Here is an 18,598-nt window from a genome sequence, read left to right on the forward strand (position 1 = left end):
AATAGTGAATCAATCCAAATATACTTTCAGGGTGCGTAACTATAACTTATTACCCACAATCTACACAAAACCCCATTCGCTTTACTTGAGTGGTCAAAGAGAAATGAGGATTTTTGTAGAGCATGTCGGGGATCCTTTCCCTCCAAGTTCTGTCCATTGTGTTCGCACAGTCACTGACATTGATTATGCAGTTCGGAGAGCATCCAAGCGCTAAACTTGGAAGAATCAGACTCATAAATTTATGACTTGTTTTATAACGATCCACATTTCCGTGTGACCACTTTACAAAAATGAATGGGGGTTTTCTGCAAAATTAAGGCCCTGAAACAGCATTCAGATAATTTAATCATACTGGAAGTTATCAATGAACTGGTTGTATTTTTTTTTTGGACATATTGTACATGTAGTACACTGCACTCCCGTTACAACGTAATACTCGGGACCGGCAGTTTTTCTTTCGTTATATCCAATTTCTGTTACTGCCACACAGTCAGGAAAATTATGTAAAAATAATGATATACTCAGTAGGTTGTGGTTTGAGGATCTGAATTTTTACGTCGTTGTAACGAGAATTTCGTTAGAACCGTATTCTTTTACAACGGGAGTGCACTGTATTGATACAATATTGTTAATCTCTGCTCGTGTACTCGTTGTTTCGATAACAGGCATACACGTAACCGATAAATTCATAACAATCACAGACACATTTATACATTTAGACATGATAGTAAGATATAGTCCTAATCAATACTGGCAATGTATATGAAGTGAGAGTGGTTATAAAACACAAAGGAGGACAAGTTAAAAAAAGACTAACCAAAAAAAAAGAAAAAAGACAGACATCAAAATTTCACAAGAACAGGATGTACAGAGGAGACAGAGAGAGAGAGAGAGAGAGAGAGAGAGAGAAAAAAAAGAAAGGAGTGGATTTCTTTTCTCCTTCTTAGAATGGGACTTGTTTCAGGGGCGGATCCCGGAATTCTATAAATGGAGGCGCAACTAACATCCGTGGTGCCACTTCTGGGTTTCATTTCTTTTTTTTTTAATTTCTTTTTTGGGGTTTTTAACGAAGAATATAGGAAGGAGGCGTGCGCCGGTTGCGCCTCCTCTGGATCCGCCACTGTGTTTGAACTACTCGTGCTCTCTCATAGTGTTAGTGATCCAGTCGAGATAGTATGTCACACGCGTGTACAAGTCAAATTCCCGGCAGGTGGGGGGAGAATCCTCCTTGCAGTCGTGTGAAAAGCTGACCACTCCCACTTGCACGAAGGTTGGAGACACTGCTTCGCGCAGTACAACCAGCGGCCCACCGGAATCACCTTTTTCCACGTGTTCTTCACGACCTGGCAGACCTGCGCACAACTGCTTGGCCCCGTCGTTGATAACACACATACGATTTCCTTCGACAATTCTCATCAGGAGCTTCTTCATCTTGAATCTTTCTTCTCCGGTTGATTGCCTTCCCCAGCCAGAGACAGTTGCTCTAAGATCTGTCAACGTCCGCACTGCAAATACAAGTGCAGGGATGCCAAGTTCAAAAAAAAATTTATAAGTGAGATTTTCATGACTCGGCATCTCGGCATGCAAATGTGCCTGCGAGCGAGGGTAGGGGAGTTTTTCCCCCCTGTGGCCTCCCACGGTAGGGAGCTTTTTCAATTTTTAGCTCTTAATGGTGCGATCAGGTGCATACTTAAGTGACTATTTTTTACTTATTTTGAAAGACAAAAGGGAAATATACCTTCAATTGCAACTATTACTTTAATCTTTTGAGCTATGCTCATTATTATAGGCCCTAGTTGCAGACTTCGCCCGATGCGTGAGAAAAATGAATGTCATGCGTGAGATCGTGAGTTGGCCCCTGAATGCTTGTGTCTCACGCAGAATGCGTGAGACTTGGTAGCTCTGCAAGTGAGTGTGGTTAGTACAGTGGAATATATATTCCAGCGTGATTTTTGTGCCAAAATTGCTTTTCGGGGCTAACTTTGTCAATAAATGGATACTGATGCTGAAAAGTACTGTTTATCCGATATTCTCAGCCGATAATTTTAAACAACAGATACTTTTTGTCCTATATCTCGACTAAAGGAAGAGGATGAAAATAATGATGAATAGTGATAGTGAATTAACCATGTTTCTGATAACACAGAAATCATTACTTTGGTTATTCATCATCAGGTTTAGGGGCCATCTTGAATTTCAATATGGCCCAAATAAAAAAAAAAATATCTCGACTGAGTGATGAAAAGCATTAAAAGTGGTGGCAATAGATATTCTACCTATGTTTGTGATAGCCAGGAGTTACCTAAACCATCAGGTTTTTGTTGATTGTACTCATCAGGCTTGGCGGCCATGTTGAACTTCAATATGGCTGCCAATCTTATAGGTTTTGCTCAGTATTTCGACTTGCGAGCGACAAAAAGTATTGTAAGTAGTGGCAATTCCTACAGTGTATTTTTTTTTTCGATGAGACCACAAATTTCACCTCAATCATACATCATCAGAATTGACAGCCATTTTGAATTTCAATATGGCTACCAATCAAGGTTGCCGGTCAGTTTTGAAGCTATGAGGAAATCACTGGAGCGATGAGTTGGGGGCCTACTATCTATTTTGCAGCTTCAATGCGTTTGCCTTTCACACATAGTATTACGTGGTTTGTGTTATAAATAGAAGTTACCTTTAAAGGGGGTGGCTAGTAACTGATCAGTAGGGAATAAGTGGGAATACTGGGGAATGATTGTTCCAATTCTTGTGGGATTAAATTCATTTAAGATTACATTATATATTTATTGTTGTGTAAAAATATTGGCTTCAGAATGGTCTCATATTCAAGTAACGTGCAGTTTAATGTCCCGTCACTGTACAGGCATGCTAACCTGGAAACATTAAACTGCATAGTGAGACCATTCTGAATCAAATAATTTTCAAACAACAATAGTATAGATACATAATGTACTCTTAAATGAATCCCATAAGGATTTGAACAATCATCCCTCAGCATAACCACTTGACTGGTTCCCACTGATCAGTTACTAGCAATCCCCTTTAAGGCCTGGTCAGATCACGGAAAGATCAGGCAAATATCACTCACTGTGTTGTACGCACTTTAAGCGCATGGGCACATTAAGGCCCCAAATAGGGCGAATTCCGTTGTGCGCGACGACTGATGTCCACTGTAAACCACGCATAGTCTCTGCATATTCACTAATGAACTGCGTATGAATCGCGCATAATTCGCGCATGAATGCGATAGTTGCAATATTTTCCCGAACGATCACTGATATTCCACGCATATTTCGCGCGTTGTTCGCTCAAGAACTAGGTAAACTTCGCATAAATTTCGTAAAACAGCGCAATACTGGGTAAACTTTTACTCGAAGCCGAGTTTTGAGCTGCTCAAAACCTGGAATCGCGTAAAGCGCCGATCCGGCGCACATCTGCGGACAACTATATCACGTCAGACAAACTCATGAAATGCGCAAATCGCGCATGTATCGCGTAAGGCTCGAATTTCGTACGTGATTCATGCGTTTACGCGACTTTTGGGCTGTGTGACCGGGCCAGTCAGTTTTAATGCAGAACTTATTTCTTAGAGAGATTGAGAACCCATAAACTTCCACAGGTTGCTTTTGGAAAGTTATTTCCTAGTTTTGGCAGCTACTTTTGCTGGACCTCTGACTCCACTTTCTTCATCTTGATTTTAGATATCACTTGCAGATTTACATAGAAGTTTCTCACTTTACACAAAGTCACTTTTATACATAACTGGTTTGACTTCACAACATCAGCTTCCTCTATGTATTTTCATTGATTAATTTTTTCTTTTTATGCCTCCGCCACGAAGTGGTACCGGAGGCATTATGCATTCCGGTTGTCCGTCAGTCCGTCCGTCCGTAATGAATTTTGTGGACAGCGTAACAAAAAAAAAAAAAAAAAACCTTTTGAGGTATCCTAACAAAACGTGGCATTTATGTGTATTAGGGGGTGAAGTTGTGCCTATCAACTTTTGGGTGCACATGCTTAAGGTCAAAGGTCAAAAGGTCAAGGTCAAATGCTTGAAATTTCACTATGTCACTTATATCTACTAAGCAATGCTGAAGATATTTTCTTGGAACTTAGTGTTTACATTATACCCAATCAAGATGCTCTGGTGAAAGTTTGGGTCATGAGGTCAAAGGTCAAAGGTCAAAAGGTTAAGTTAAAATGTTCAAATTTTACTTTTATCTTTGTATCTTGGAAATTGTTAAAAGGTATCTTCATGGAACATCGTATATAAGCATGCACTGACAGACAGTGATTATCTGGGAAATTTGTGGTTCCTTGGGTCAAAAGTCAAGGGTAACACTTCAAAATGTTACTTTTCCCCTCATATTTATGCAATGCCAGCAGGATTATTTTTTCTTTCATCTTGGTGTATGCATGTATAACCCAATAGAGATTCTCTGGGATTTTTTTTTTTTGGCCAAAAACGTCAAAGGTCAAGTGAAAGTGAAAGTGCTGAACGTACTTCTTCCCTCATATCTCGGAAGTGGCTCAAGTTATCTTGAAACTTAGTACCGGTACATATTTATGCATGTTCTGCCTGACAGTGATTCTGCTCATGAATTTTATGGTCAAAGGCCAGATGAAAATGGTAACAATTTACTATTCAATACAGAAATTGCACTCTTTCTCCATACCTTGAAATTACTCAATGCATAAACTTATGAAAGGGTCAAAGTCAAGTTAAAGTCCTTAAATCCCCAAATGCATGGTCTCTTATTAATCCAATTAAACCTAGGTCAAGGAAGGTGAACATTCAACACATTTATGACAAACATGTCATTTCAATATTTTGCCAATTTGGTAAAAATGTAATCACACATTGTCCACATGTACTATCAGGATAATCATGCATTATGGCGGAGGCATACCAGTCGCCATAGCGACACTTCTAGTTCAGATTATTTTTATGTTGAAAAGACCTGGATCACCATTGATGTTCTCAAGTAAAGACACTAGTCTTCATTAATCTCATTCAGTGTATTTTAAGTTAAAACATTTGACAACAATCAGAAAATAATTTTCCAGTTCAAAAGTTTGAAACGGTTCCTATTTTACGTTATGGTCCCTCAAACAGACACAAGTTTTTGTGATACATGAAATAAAATACAGTATACTATACAGTCAGATGGCTTATTTACATTTGCTAATGCTAAAAGACCCTTGTTATCATGGGTTTTTAATTTGGACAGAATTAGTCTTCTCATTGTCTCACTTTCGACACGATGATGTTCACAACTCTGCATCAGAGCAATGAAACTCATAGCTTTGTGTAGAGGCAGCTATAATTTAAGCACAAGAACCCAGAGAGCAATGGACTTCGCACACACAGCGTGCGACCGACGAGCTGAGAGAGTACTCGCTCCTATCCGATCGCTGTGTGCGCGAGTACACGCCCGCCGTATGCGAGTCCACTGCTACCAAGCTAACATTTGAACGTTTTCTGAACGTTCTGGAAACGTTCCAAATTCGTATTTTGGCCGTTTTGTCAAAACGCTTTGAGAACGTCTTGTTGTGGAAGGTTTTCGACGTATTTAAGACGTTTCAAATTGACGTTATATAAACGTTTTTTTTTTTACGTTAAAAAAAAAACATTCGGAATTTTTAAAAACCTGCAGAAACCTTTTGGACGTTATAGACGTCAATAAAACATTTTAAGAAAATTCAGAACGTTCTGCGGACGTCTAGAAAACTTTTGAAAACCGTCTAGAACGTTCAAAAAACGTTTTAAGAACGTCTAAAAAATCTCATGATCCGTTCCAGAACGTTTAGAGAACCTTTTATTTCCGTCTAGAACACCCTTTAAGATTTCTTTTTCTTATTGGGTATTTTTTTAAAAATAGTTATGAGATATACTGACACAATCTGAGATTAATGTACCGTAATCCTAATCTTATATCCTATCCTAACCTGTACCTAATGTCCTAACACCTATACCTATACTACATCCTATTTCCAATTGATTAAATGATGCAATGCATGAAGACAGGGTTACTAAAATTAAGTCATACACACCTTAATTAGGCCTATAAACATATACAAATAAATCTTCATAACAACATTTGAAATTGTGAATAACTGAAAAATAAGTAGGTAAGTTTATTTTTTACCACAGAAAGTTTGAACCTACCATAAATCTTTAGATTTCGATGTATTTTATTTATTTCCTCTTGTTTTCGAATCTTATATTTTCTTATTTGAATATTCATAAATAGGCATGAATATTCATACCAAAGAAACCTATGACAAACACGAAGCGGACCAAATGAAAATGTTTTGCAAACGTTCATTAAAGACGAGGTCGACGTAGAGGCCTAAATAAAAACGTTTTGTGAACGTTTATAAATGACGAAGACGTGAGACATGATAAAAAAGTTTTGTAACGTCGATTGAAGTTTTTAAAACGTTTTTTTTAAAAAAAAAAAGAACATGTGCTTTGCGGTAAATGCTAAGTCCCCACTTTGAGGTTGTAAGTACGTTTTAAAACGTCTATTTGATACGAAGATATACGGAACCTAAAAAAACGTCAAGGAAATGTTCTGTGCTTGCTGGGTATAATCACCTTTGCAAAAGGCTACTTTGAATCTCACAACTTATATCATGAATATCCTGTGAATATCAAATATCCAACAGTTTTTCTCAGCTAATGCGCAGTCAACTTGTGCTGCGTTCCATTATATTATTGAATCTGATCGGAAAAGTCAGCCCTTTATGGTGGCAGAGTATAATAGATGAAAATGATGTTTCCCTAAATCTTTTTAGATATCTGCACTTTCTCATTATCTATGCAACGCTATCATAACAGCCGTGGTGGTAAACTGACTGGAAATCTTGTTATTCTAAAAGACTTGTTATCCTGTCACGGAGAGATGGAAAGGTTGTTTTTCCACATAAAACCTGCTAGTGTGCCTGTCAGTGGTCTCTGATCTTTTTTTAAAAGATTTTCTTGAGATGATTTGGCCAGCCTTTTGCTATCCTTTCCGACCTTGACAAACAGTGATCCATTTTGTTTTCTCTTTGCTATGCATCTTGCCCTTTCGCCTCAAACCCAAGATTTGCATGTTTTATACAGGGAGACTTAAGAAAGTAGTTCTATTTGGTTTCGCTTTCATCAAATCTTGCTATCTAAATACTAGATTGGAAATTAATCTGTGAGATTGTGGATAGGGACAAATCCAAAATTAAGCTCAAAAGTTACATTGACTTGTATATTGTGAATGACGTTTTCAATCTAATTCTGGTTTTATCCCTCCTAAATCTGAGGAATTTAGAGAGTGTGTCTATTGACAATATAATCTGTTATAAGGAATTCTGTATTACCAGGTGTGCATTTTGGTGAATCTCCAGAATTTACTGTCTGTTAAAAAAAACAATATTTGAAATTATTTCTCATTCTGGAAATAAGAAGAAGAAGAAGAAGAAGAAGAAGAAGAAGAAGAAGAAGAACAACAACAACAACAACAACAGCAACAACAACAATAGAACTTCATATTCAGGTCATAGGACGTTATGATCACTGTCAGTGAAATTCAGCCACTAATGTGTAACATCATTGCAGAGTCCATCTCCCAACCAAATGATATTGCAAAAATTTCAAACCCTGCTCCACGGACAATATTTTGTTTTGATGCTCAGGGCATTGATGCCATACAAAGTGATAGGGCATTTATTTCCTATGCAGTTACGTCATACTCAATATGATAATGAATGGAAAAGATACATTATCTGCTTGATATGTGCTCCACAATATAACAAGGCATCAAGAACTACAACATGTATTAACACCTTTAGGGTATTGTTTGTTTTCGTTCCATACCATCTCCAAATGACTAGTTAAATCTATCACCACATGATCATTTCACATTCTTTTCTTTTGTTATCATCCTGCCTTATCATTTTCACTCCAAATTGTACATCTGGTTATTCTTTATATGTATGACCACTAAGTCACAATATTGTCATGTCACATTCTCTTGTTTTGCCTACCCTAATGCCTCAATGCAATAACAAAGTGCATTGTATTCTATGTATGGTCATCCCATCATCAATCCATTTCAATTTTTGGTTGTTGCTTGCACTGAAATCATGAATTTTTGTTGCTATCGTGGTGGGGATTTAACATTTTGAACGGTGCTCATTAGATGTGCAGATGCTATCATTTGTATAGTCATAGTGGCTCTGAAAAGGGTAGGCCTATACGCGCTCACGACGCTCCACCAATAATGTTCTTTTTTATTCTCTTGAAAGTAGCAAGGATAATCTTGCCGAAAAGTCAAGAGTGTGTAGGCCCATTTAAGTTCCACGTAAATTCCTATTTAGAAAGAAAGTGTGGTGCAACGTTAAACCTTCTTCCAACAAGCATTCTACCACCAAGAAAACCTTCAAAGATTTCATCAATATTTTAACTCTTAAAAGCATCATCTAAGTAGCATACTCTTTAGAGGCATAATCTACCATTTGCAAATAAAACAAAAATCCAGTATTAGTGCTTCACAATAAGGCAGACAAAAAGCAATGATTAATGCTAGAGTCACAGACGGCCGGATGTCGCACCGGGTCCATAAGGAATTAATCTTAACCGCATCGACCCAGTTCGAGTGGTAGAGACCCGCATTGGCCTGCATCGTAGCCCGTGTCAATTCCTGATGGATTCCGAGGGTTACGATACGGCGGTGAAATCATTTTGGTCATGTTCAGAATTTTCTTACGGATTTCAATTCCGTATTGACATCCGAAATGACCCGGTTCGAACCGCATTGACCCGCTGCAGCCCGCAGAGTAAAACCTTATGGACCCTTGCCGTCTACAGCATTGCCTCCATGCGCAACAAAATGATGACAAGGTTTACATCCGTGTTCAATACGGGTCGAAGCGGGTTGACACGGGTCGATAGTGGTCGAAAAGGATACATTAAAGCGGATTTTTATACAGTTTGATACGAGTCATTACGGGTCTCATCGGCTCAAACCGGGTCGACACGGTTTTGATTCCTTATGGACTCGGTTCAAAATCCGGCAGTGAGTGACTACAGCATTAATAACCCTCCATTCCGGGACTTATCCGGCTCATTTTCACCTGGATCAAATCTGTTTTGTGACCCGGCCGTGTGTGATTTTAGAATTAACTTACGGCTACGGTCACAACCCCATCAGCCAGCTCGGCGACCGGTCGGCGAGTTTTTAGCCAAAACCGGTCTGACACCGACCGGTGACCGACCAGAGACCGACCAGGCGCCACTGATTTTTAGGGCATCGGTCGGTCGCCGCTAAGTTTTAACGCGGAGTTAAAATTTCAGCGGCGACCGACCAGTTTGCACTTGCTGCCCAAAATACGCTCGATGTCCGAGCGGGAACCGCCCAGGCACTGACCTAATCGAGCGGTCACTGCCGAGCGATTTAGGGAACAAAAATAATAGACACAAAAATGACAACAGCACAGAAGAAAACCAAGAGAATAGATCGGGCAGTCGCCGTCGAGCGATTTAGGGACTAAAAATATTAAGATAAAAATGACAGAAGCACTGAAGGAAACCAGGGACTATACATGGAGAAGATAATCTAGCGTAATTTGGAAGAAGCAGGGAGAGGGATAAGAGGCAAGGAAACCTCACCAACATCTCAGCATCTCAACATCTTGGCAACCAATATGAGGGACATGGAAGTCAGAGGCAACCACTTTGGGGCAAAAGAAATAAAAGCTAAAAGTCAGTGTTGATATGTTGACGAAGTGGAATACGGTTTGATTTGGTAACCTTATCATTCATTAAAGGCCTTATTGATTGAAGAAGAAATGAATGTCAAGAGATTGAGAAAAGTAAAATATGAAATTAAATAGGCATATAAAAATACTGTAAAATATAGAAGCAAACAAGATATTTTGGAAAAATCCAATCTATTCCAATCTTTTTTCCATCTTGGGTGTTCCTCCCTTTTGTTTTATTTCCTAATTTCTAGTTATCTGTGGTATGACATAGGTGAGGTTTGTTAGTTGATAATCTAACTCTTAGATCTTTTGCCTCGAGTTTTATCTTAATCAATTAATTCATTAATTAACACATCACAAATCACATTGGTACATTAATAAACACAGGTCGCTCGTGAGAAATTTCCGGCAGAGACCGGCGGGTGGCCGTCGGTACGCCTACGGATCACCGGTAGATGACTTTAATATCGATCACCCGTCGGTCGCTGAGCGATTTCGTAAAAATCGGCCGGTGGCCGGTGGGAAATTGTCCAGTTGCCGATGGGACATCGCTCGGTGACTGCTCGGACTCTGCGCGTTGCAGATCCCCATATTTCGCCAAAATTTTACTGAAAATCGATCGGTGACCGACGGGAAATCGACATGGCAATGCTCGGACATCGCTAGGGTTTTACAGCCTGCTCAGCATCTCCAAAAACTGCTGAGCGGTGCCAAAATTTCAGCAGCGACCGAGCAGGCTACAAATCGGTCGGTCGCCGCTCTGAGTTGTGACCGTAGCCTATCAGGGGCCCGTTGCATAAAACTTACCGTTGAATTTCAATGGTAACTACCGTCAAAATAAGGTGTCACAGCCAATCAGCATCAAGGATTATAAAATTTACCGCTAATTTGAAGACTTACCGCTAGAAAGGAGCGGTAAGTCCAGCGGTAAGGGTTTTATGCAACAGGGCCCAGATTGTTGGTATCACAGACATGGATATTGCTGCGATTCTAATGATAATCATTGCTCACAATTTTGAGAAATGGGACAAAGCTTATTCTGAATTGGCGGCCTCATTGAAATTCAACATGGCAGCCAGCAGCGTCACCAATCTCAATGCTTTTAATCACTCAGTTGAGATATAGCACAAAACCTATTTTGAATTGGGGGCCATGTCGAAATTCAAAATGGCTGCCAAGCCTGATGAGGTGAAACATGGCTGATGATTTTAGTGAAATCTGTGGTATCAGAAACATGGGTAACGCATCATTTAATTAATGTGATTTTCATTCCTTACAAGTCGAGCAAAAGGCAAAAGACTCATTATTAGAGGCGGCCCTTTTGAATTTCAAAGTGGCGGCAGACTACGGGTTCGGAAAAATATAGTACTCTTAAATTTCGGAATCAGCAACCCCCCCCCCCCCCAAGTTGATAAAGTTAGCCAGTAAAAAAACAATTTTGGCACGAAAATCCAGCCGGAGCCAAATATCTGACATAAGGACCTTCACTTCAGCATGGTATGCAGGGAGGTGGGATCCATCTTCTTGGTATATTAACTGATGTAATTACATAATTAGCATGATGATAATGATGATAGTTACCATGGCAATATTGAAAGAGCTATAGTTATGATCATTTTGATGATAATACTAGGTATTGACATAGTTTTATACACAAAGGGTAACCTCTTACTTGCCGGACTAACTTGTAACCTTGCTATTCTCCCACAGAGTTCTACCGTTACCATTAATCCCATAAAGCCAAAGGGGGGGGGGGGGGGGAGGACAATGTGCCCCCTACTCCTTCGCCCTTTATCCGATTTCAACCACATTTGGTGATTTTTCCTCAAATCTTATTGCAAACATTTTGATATATAATTCAGCTATATATAATGTTGCTGGTTGCCATGGCGACCATAAACTGATAACCATGTCAGTCAGATTTTGAATCTCTTTTTTTCTGTCCCCATTTCATTTAACAGTATCACAGTGTATGAAATGGGTGTTTCTTGGCTGAAATTTGTTGAAGAAACAAAATTTGAAGTAATTATTTTTCCGGAAAGTTTTTCTTACTATTTCCTTTGTTTTTAGGTGACAAAAGAATAAAACATATGATAGAGATAATTGAAAAAATAGTATTTTCTAGAGATTGCCCTTCTGTTTTGAGTTATTTTGATTCCTTCAGCCAAGTTAAGCTTTTAATATCATCAGTTTATCATATTATCAATCTGCAGTCTCAAAATTCCTCTATTATGATAATATTAAATGTCATAACTATGACTATACATGTACCCATCCCAAACATTTCTTATCAGGTCTCATAATGTATTTCTTTATGTTGATATGAATCGCAACTCCATGTGGTGACCTTGAGAAATTGAACCATAACAAATGATAAGATTCCACTTATCTTTTGTGGCAAATATGAAAATTATTGGTCTATAATAAGACATATATAATGGGGATAAAGAAATTATGCAGAAAAATCAAGTTTTTAGCATATTTCTATGAATTTCTTTATATTTTGGTAAATAGCGCCCTCCGTGGGTGACCATGAGAAAATTCAAATGTACACTCTTAAAACATCCGAGTCAGAACTGACCCGGAACTGGGCCGTTGAGGTCACACACCGTTCCGGGTCAAAAATGACTTGGAATTTGGTCACGAAGACCCCGAATTGGGTCACCCTGACCCAATTCATGACTCTGAATGGGTCATATCTGACCCCATTCCTTGTCATTTCTGACCCGGAACGGTGTTTGACCCCAACGGACCCAGTTCCGGGTCATTTCTGACTCGGATGTTTTAAGAGTCATGTATATAGAGTATGAGTTACTCTACCCATTTGCCAAATATGATGATGCATCAAATAATAAACAAGTTATATAGGGCCCTAACAAAAAAGTCCTGTGGTACTCCCTGTGGTACTTGTCGGTACCACACAATGTACCACACACTTGTAATGTTACCACAGGAACTGCGTGGTACTGTACCACAGGCTTGTAGGGTACTCCCTGTAGTACTTGTCAGTACCACACAATGTACCACATAAATAAATGTTACCACAGGAACTGTGTGGTACTGTTTTACAGGCTCATGTGGTACTTCCTGTGGTACTGGTTGGTACCACACAATGTACCACACAGATATATGTTAACACAGGAACTGTGTGGTACTGTGTCACAGGCTCGTGTGGTACTCGGGGATGTACCACAGGGCAGTACCACAGGACATTGCCACAGGAAAGTACCACAGGGCAGTACCACAAGACAGTATACACACAAATTGTCCTGTCCCTAACAAAAAAGTCCTGTGGTACTCCCTGTGGTACTTGTCGGTACCACACAATGTACCACACACTTGTAATGTTACCACAGGAACTGTGTGGTACTGTACCACAGGCTTGTAGGGTACTCCCTGTAGTACTTGTCAGTACCACACAATGTACCACATAAATAAATGTTACCACAGGAACTGTGTGGTACTGTTTTACAGGCTCATGTGGTACTCCCTGTGGTACTGGTTGGTACCACACAATGTACCACACAAATATATGTTAACACAGGAACTGTGTGGTACTGTGTCACAGGCTCGTGTGGTACTCTGGGATGTACCACAGGGCAGTACCACAGGACATTACCACAGGAAAGTTCCACAGGACAGTACCACAAGACAGTATACACACAAATTGTCCTGTGGTATTTTGGGACGTATACCACACAGCAGTACCACAGGACAGTACCACATGAATTGTCCTGTGGTATTTTGGGACGTACCACAGGAGAGTACAACAGGAAAGTACCACAGGATAGTACCACAGGACAGTACCACACGAATTGTTCTGTGGTATTTTAGGACGTACCACAGGACAGTACCACAGGGCAGTTCCACAGGACAGTACCACAGGAGAGTACCACAGGATAGTACCACAGGACAGTACCACAGGAATTGTCCTGTGGTATTTTGGGACGTACCACAGGACAGTACCACAGGATAGTACCACAGGACAGTACCTCACGACTTCTCCTGTGGTATTTTGGGACGTACCACAGGGCAGTACCACGAGGGCAGTACCACAGGACAGTACCACAGGACAGTACCACAGGATAGTACCACAGGACAGTACCACACGACTTGTCCTGTGGTATTTTGGGACGTACCACAGGGCAGTACCACAGGACAGTACCACAGGAAAGTACCACAGGATAGTACCACAGGACAGTACCACACGACTTGTCCTGTGGTATTTTGGGACATACCACAGGACAGTACCACAGGACAGTATCACAGGATATTACCACAGGACAGTACCTCACGACTTGTCCTGTGGTATTTTGGGACGTACCACAGGACAGTACCACAGGGCAGTACCACAGGACAATACCACAGGAAAGTACCACAGGACAGTACCACAGGAAAGTACCACAGGATAGTACCACAGGACAGTACCACACGACTTGTCCTGTGGTATTTTGGGACGTACCACAGGGCAGTACCACAGGACAGTACCACAGGATAGTACCACAGGACAGTACCACACGACTTGTCCTGTGGTATTTTGGGACGTACCACAGGACAGTACCACAGGATAGTACCACAGGACAGTACCACACGACTTGTCCTGTGGTATTTTGGGACGTACCACAGGACAGTACCACATGGCAGTACCACAGGGCAGTACCACAGGACAATACCACAGGAAAGTACCACAGGATAGTACCACAGGACAGTACCACATGACTTGTCCTGTGGTATTTTGGGACGTACCACAGGACAGTACCACACGAATTGTCCTGTGGAATTTTGGGACGTACCACAGGACAGTACGACAGGAATTCCTGTGGTAATTTTCGATGTATACCACAGGAGAGTACCACAGGAACTGTCCAAAATCCCACATGAAAATCACAATATGGTGCTATTCCACACAGAAGTACCACACAGCAAATTAAATTCGTGGGTACCACAGAAAAATGCTACAGGATACTCTTTTTTTTTCTTAACATTTTATACCAGAGGACTATCACATCAGGAGAATATCAAACAGCAGTACCACACAGGAGTATAACAAAAATACAAACAAAAAAGCACATATTAATATTCCTCAATTAATTGATGGATAAGCTATGCTGTGAATTATAGCAATTGATTTGCCATTACTTATCCTGTCCTATACTCCTACAGTATTACCTATTTAGTGAAAGTGCTGATGTAAAGCATGAGAAATTTCATAAGGACTTCTGTGGTACTCCTGTGGTACTCCTGTGGTACTCCTGTGGTACAAATTTTTACATAGCTCATGAATATTCATAAAAACCACTCTAGATTTTAGAAAATACATATATAATGATAATGATAATGATAATGAATAACATTTATATAGCGCTTAATACTGATGTTTCTAAGCGCATCAAATCGGGGAAAAAAATAATATATATAACGTAGAAACAAAATACAGCATTATGTACATATTATGATAACGACAGCAGCAACAACAGCAAAATTAAGGTTGTGTAAACAGATGAGTTTTCAACAATGACTTAAACCTATCAACATTTTCAGCGTTACGAATATAAAAAGGGAGTTCATTCCAAAGAAGTGGGGAAATAACTGAAAAGGTCCTATCACCATAACGTGTACAGGTGCGGGGACCACGTGATAATTGGAGAGCGGAGGAAGAACGAAGAGAACGGGTTGAAGTGGAGGAGCGGAAGGAAATTAAATCTTTAAGATAAGATGGGGCAAGATTATTACATATCTTGTAAACAATAAGGAGGATTATATGACTTATATGACTTAAAATATATGACTTAAAAAGTCAAAATATTAATGATGGAACTTACTTTGAACTTTATGAAAGATTGTCTAATTATGTTATGTTATTCCCAATATCATAGATATTGTTATGAAGTGTAATTTCATATCTTGATAATAAAGTATAATTGAGTTAGTAACCATGCCTTAATGCTTTACGGATAGACGGCCATATATATATATATACTGATACGGTCGATGGCTACCTAGGAATAGAATATGACTATATAGATCTATTATAGGACTAGATTGGCACTTGGCCATTAGACTCTCGTTTGAGGTTATTTGTTAGGAGTAGGACAGGTTATTAAAGGACAAGTCCACCTTCATACACATAAGGATTGAGAGAATGCAGCAATATTAGTAGAACACATCAGTGAAAGTTTGAGGAAAATTGGACAATCCGTTCAAAAGTTACGAATATTTTAAGTATCTGCGCAGTCACTGCTGGAAGAGAAGACTACTACAGTGTATGATGTCACATGCGTACAACTATACAAGGAAAATAAAAAGAGAATTTCACAAAACTTTACTTTTTGAATAAAGTGCACATTTCTTTGACTTGCTACTGACGTATGTTAAGGGTAATATTATTCCCCCTGCCTTCTGAAAGAGAGAAGTCGAGTTTTCTTTTGTTATGCGAGAAAAATGGAAATATGTTGAATTTTCTTTATTCTTTCTTTACATCGTTGTACTCATGTGACATCACAAGCTATAGTAGTCTTTTCATCCAGCCGTGACTGAGCAGAAACTTAAAAAATTCATAACTTTTTAACGGATTGTCCGATTTTGCTCAAACTCTCACTGATGTGTTCTACTAATATTGCTGCATTCACTCAACCCACATGTCTATGAAGGTGAACTTGTCCTTTAAGTAGGGCCATGTATGTCCTGAAATCCATCACGCACCTATCAGGAATATTTCTTGATATGTGGCTAAAATTCTCCCAGATTTTTTTTTTTCGATCTATCCTGTGTGGTACTCTCCTGTGGTACCATGGAAATGCTGTGTGGTACTGCCCTGTGGTAATGCTGTGTGGTAATGATCGACCTGTGGTACTGTCCCAAAATACCACAGGAACTGTCCTGTGGTACTGTTCTGTGGTACTAGTCCTGTGGTACTGCCCTGTGGTACGTCCCAAAATACCACAGGAATTCCTGTGGTACCGGTCCTGTGGTACTTTCCTGTGGTACTGCCCTGTGGTACGTCCCAAAATACCACAGGAATTCCTGTGGTACCGTCCTGTGGTATGTCCCAAAATACCACAGGACAATTCCTGTGGTACTGTCCTGTGGTACTGTCCTGTGGTACTTTCCTGTGGTACTGTCTTGTGGTACTGTCCTGTGGTACCGTCCTGTGGTAATTACCACAGGAGTACCCCCCCCCCCCCCCCACCCCCCGGGCTTGCGAAGGGTCAAAATAGCTTGGGCTTAATAGGGTTAACCTAAGCATGGATTATAGATCTTCTTCAAAAGTGAGCCAAGAGGGACAAAATATCTGCCGACATTCAGTCTCTAAGTACCCAATCACTGAGTTTGAACAAAAGGGATCTCCTTGCCATGCAGTTACTAGTCTTTTGAGTCTTTCTCATAACCACCTTGAGGCAACAACTATGCACGTCATACAAAATAGAATAAAGAATATAGAATACAGCAAAATACATGAGATTACTTGTGTTTACTATATACGTACACACACACACACACACACATACTAGATATAATCATATATATATATGTGTGTGTGTGTGTACGCATACATATGTATATAATCTTTGTATCAATGTGTATACATACATACGTACATACATACACACAAAAATAGTACGTAATTGGAATATTGGCTATCACTTCCCTTTTCCAAAATAGAGTGTATATTAATCGTCAATGCCACACATGTTTTGCTGCGAAGTATGAAACTGATGTCATCGTCTATACATGTAAAATTTGAAATAGAATTATGAAGACATACCTGTATTTTCCCGATATGGAAGGCATACAGTTCTGACGTAAGGGCCAAGCACCGCGTCGTGATCCAATTTAAGAAGGCCTATATCATCTAAGGGGACATCACGCTTCCAATAGTCTTCATGCCAAATGGCTTCGGTGACTTTAAACTCCTGTGATTTTTCATCGTGCTCGTCGGTTTTACGATTGGTGAGCCCTTGAAAAACAGTGCAGATTAGATAGGTCTGGGACATTAACGGGGCATTCCAGACAATCTACTGTATAAAATTTTACATTATAACCCGACATAAATCAATAGTGTCATGTATGAATTTTTGGATTTTGTTTTTGTGGTCCTTGAGCAGTCCGTAGATAAACTCTGAAAAAGCACTGTCTTGACTGTTGCATAAGAAGATGGAATCAATCGCAATAGAGTTTTCAGAAATTTATATAACGCTTAACTTTTCTGACTTATGTTTGATTTCAGCGTTTATGCAACAGGGCCCAGATTAAGCAATTTATTCACTGCAGAAAGTTCTGAGCTAAGTATGGTGTTAAAGCTGGTGTTAAATTTCCGATGCTCATTTGTGGAGTAACACCTCCGGGTATCACTTATTATAAAATGGGTTCAAGAATGTAGCCAATAGGAAGCGCTGAAATGAGACACACCTCCTTCCTTTACTTCAGTACAACTGCACTGCCTGTAATCCTATGGTAGATTGCCGATCGTCTGTGCGCGCGGCGGCTCCTTTGATGAATTGCATGCATACGCGTACGCGCTGTCAATCCTGTAAACAACTTCTAGTTCGGGCTGCCGGCCGGCCGGCCTGTCTTCCCTTGTGCATAACATATGTGGCGTACGTACGTATACTGTACTATACGTACACTTTGTACAGTACAGTAGACCAAGCGTTATGGGACCGGACGCGTACATGGAGTCACTTTGAAGAGCAAATCCAACGATTTAGCAGGTTAATTCTCACGCCGTTTTCAGAGTATGTTGTCTAGTAGGCCTATATGAGGAGTCTATATCAAGTCTTTAAGGTAAAGGGTGCATATTCTATGTAAAATAAGTAAGTTTTCATGCGGGTGTCCGGAAACCCAACCCCCCATT

General features: G+C 39.9%; 2 protein-coding genes across 2 annotated transcripts in view; both read right to left on the minus strand.

Moving 5' to 3' along the window:
• Nucleotides 1–1,056: 1,056 nt before the first annotated feature.
• LOC139721915 (complement factor B-like) overlaps nt 1,057–18,598 on the minus strand; it is a 143,012-nt gene continuing 125,470 nt past the window's right edge. The window contains exon 9 of the mRNA XM_071633239.1: nt 1,057–1,505. Coding sequence (XP_071489340.1) covers nt 1,132–1,505 — 374 coding nt within the window. The 3' untranslated portion in view covers nt 1,057–1,131. The remainder of the gene's footprint in view (nt 1,506–18,598) is intronic.
• LOC139721806 (complement factor B-like) overlaps nt 8,617–18,598 on the minus strand; it is a 48,945-nt gene continuing 38,963 nt past the window's right edge. Inside the window, exons 15-16 of the mRNA XM_071633129.1 lie at nt 17,510–17,701; nt 8,617–8,684 (exon numbers count right to left, since the gene is read on the minus strand). Of these exons, the coding sequence (XP_071489230.1) occupies nt 8,617–8,684; nt 17,510–17,701 (260 nt within the window). The remainder of the gene's footprint in view (nt 8,685–17,509; nt 17,702–18,598) is intronic.

Source organism: Diadema antillarum, unplaced genomic scaffold, assembly GCF_040938485.1.
Source record: "Diadema antillarum isolate AM-2024a unplaced genomic scaffold, OU_Dant_1.0 scf00000151, whole genome shotgun sequence".
NCBI classification, from domain to species: Eukaryota; Metazoa; Echinodermata; class Echinoidea; order Diadematoida; family Diadematidae; genus Diadema; species Diadema antillarum.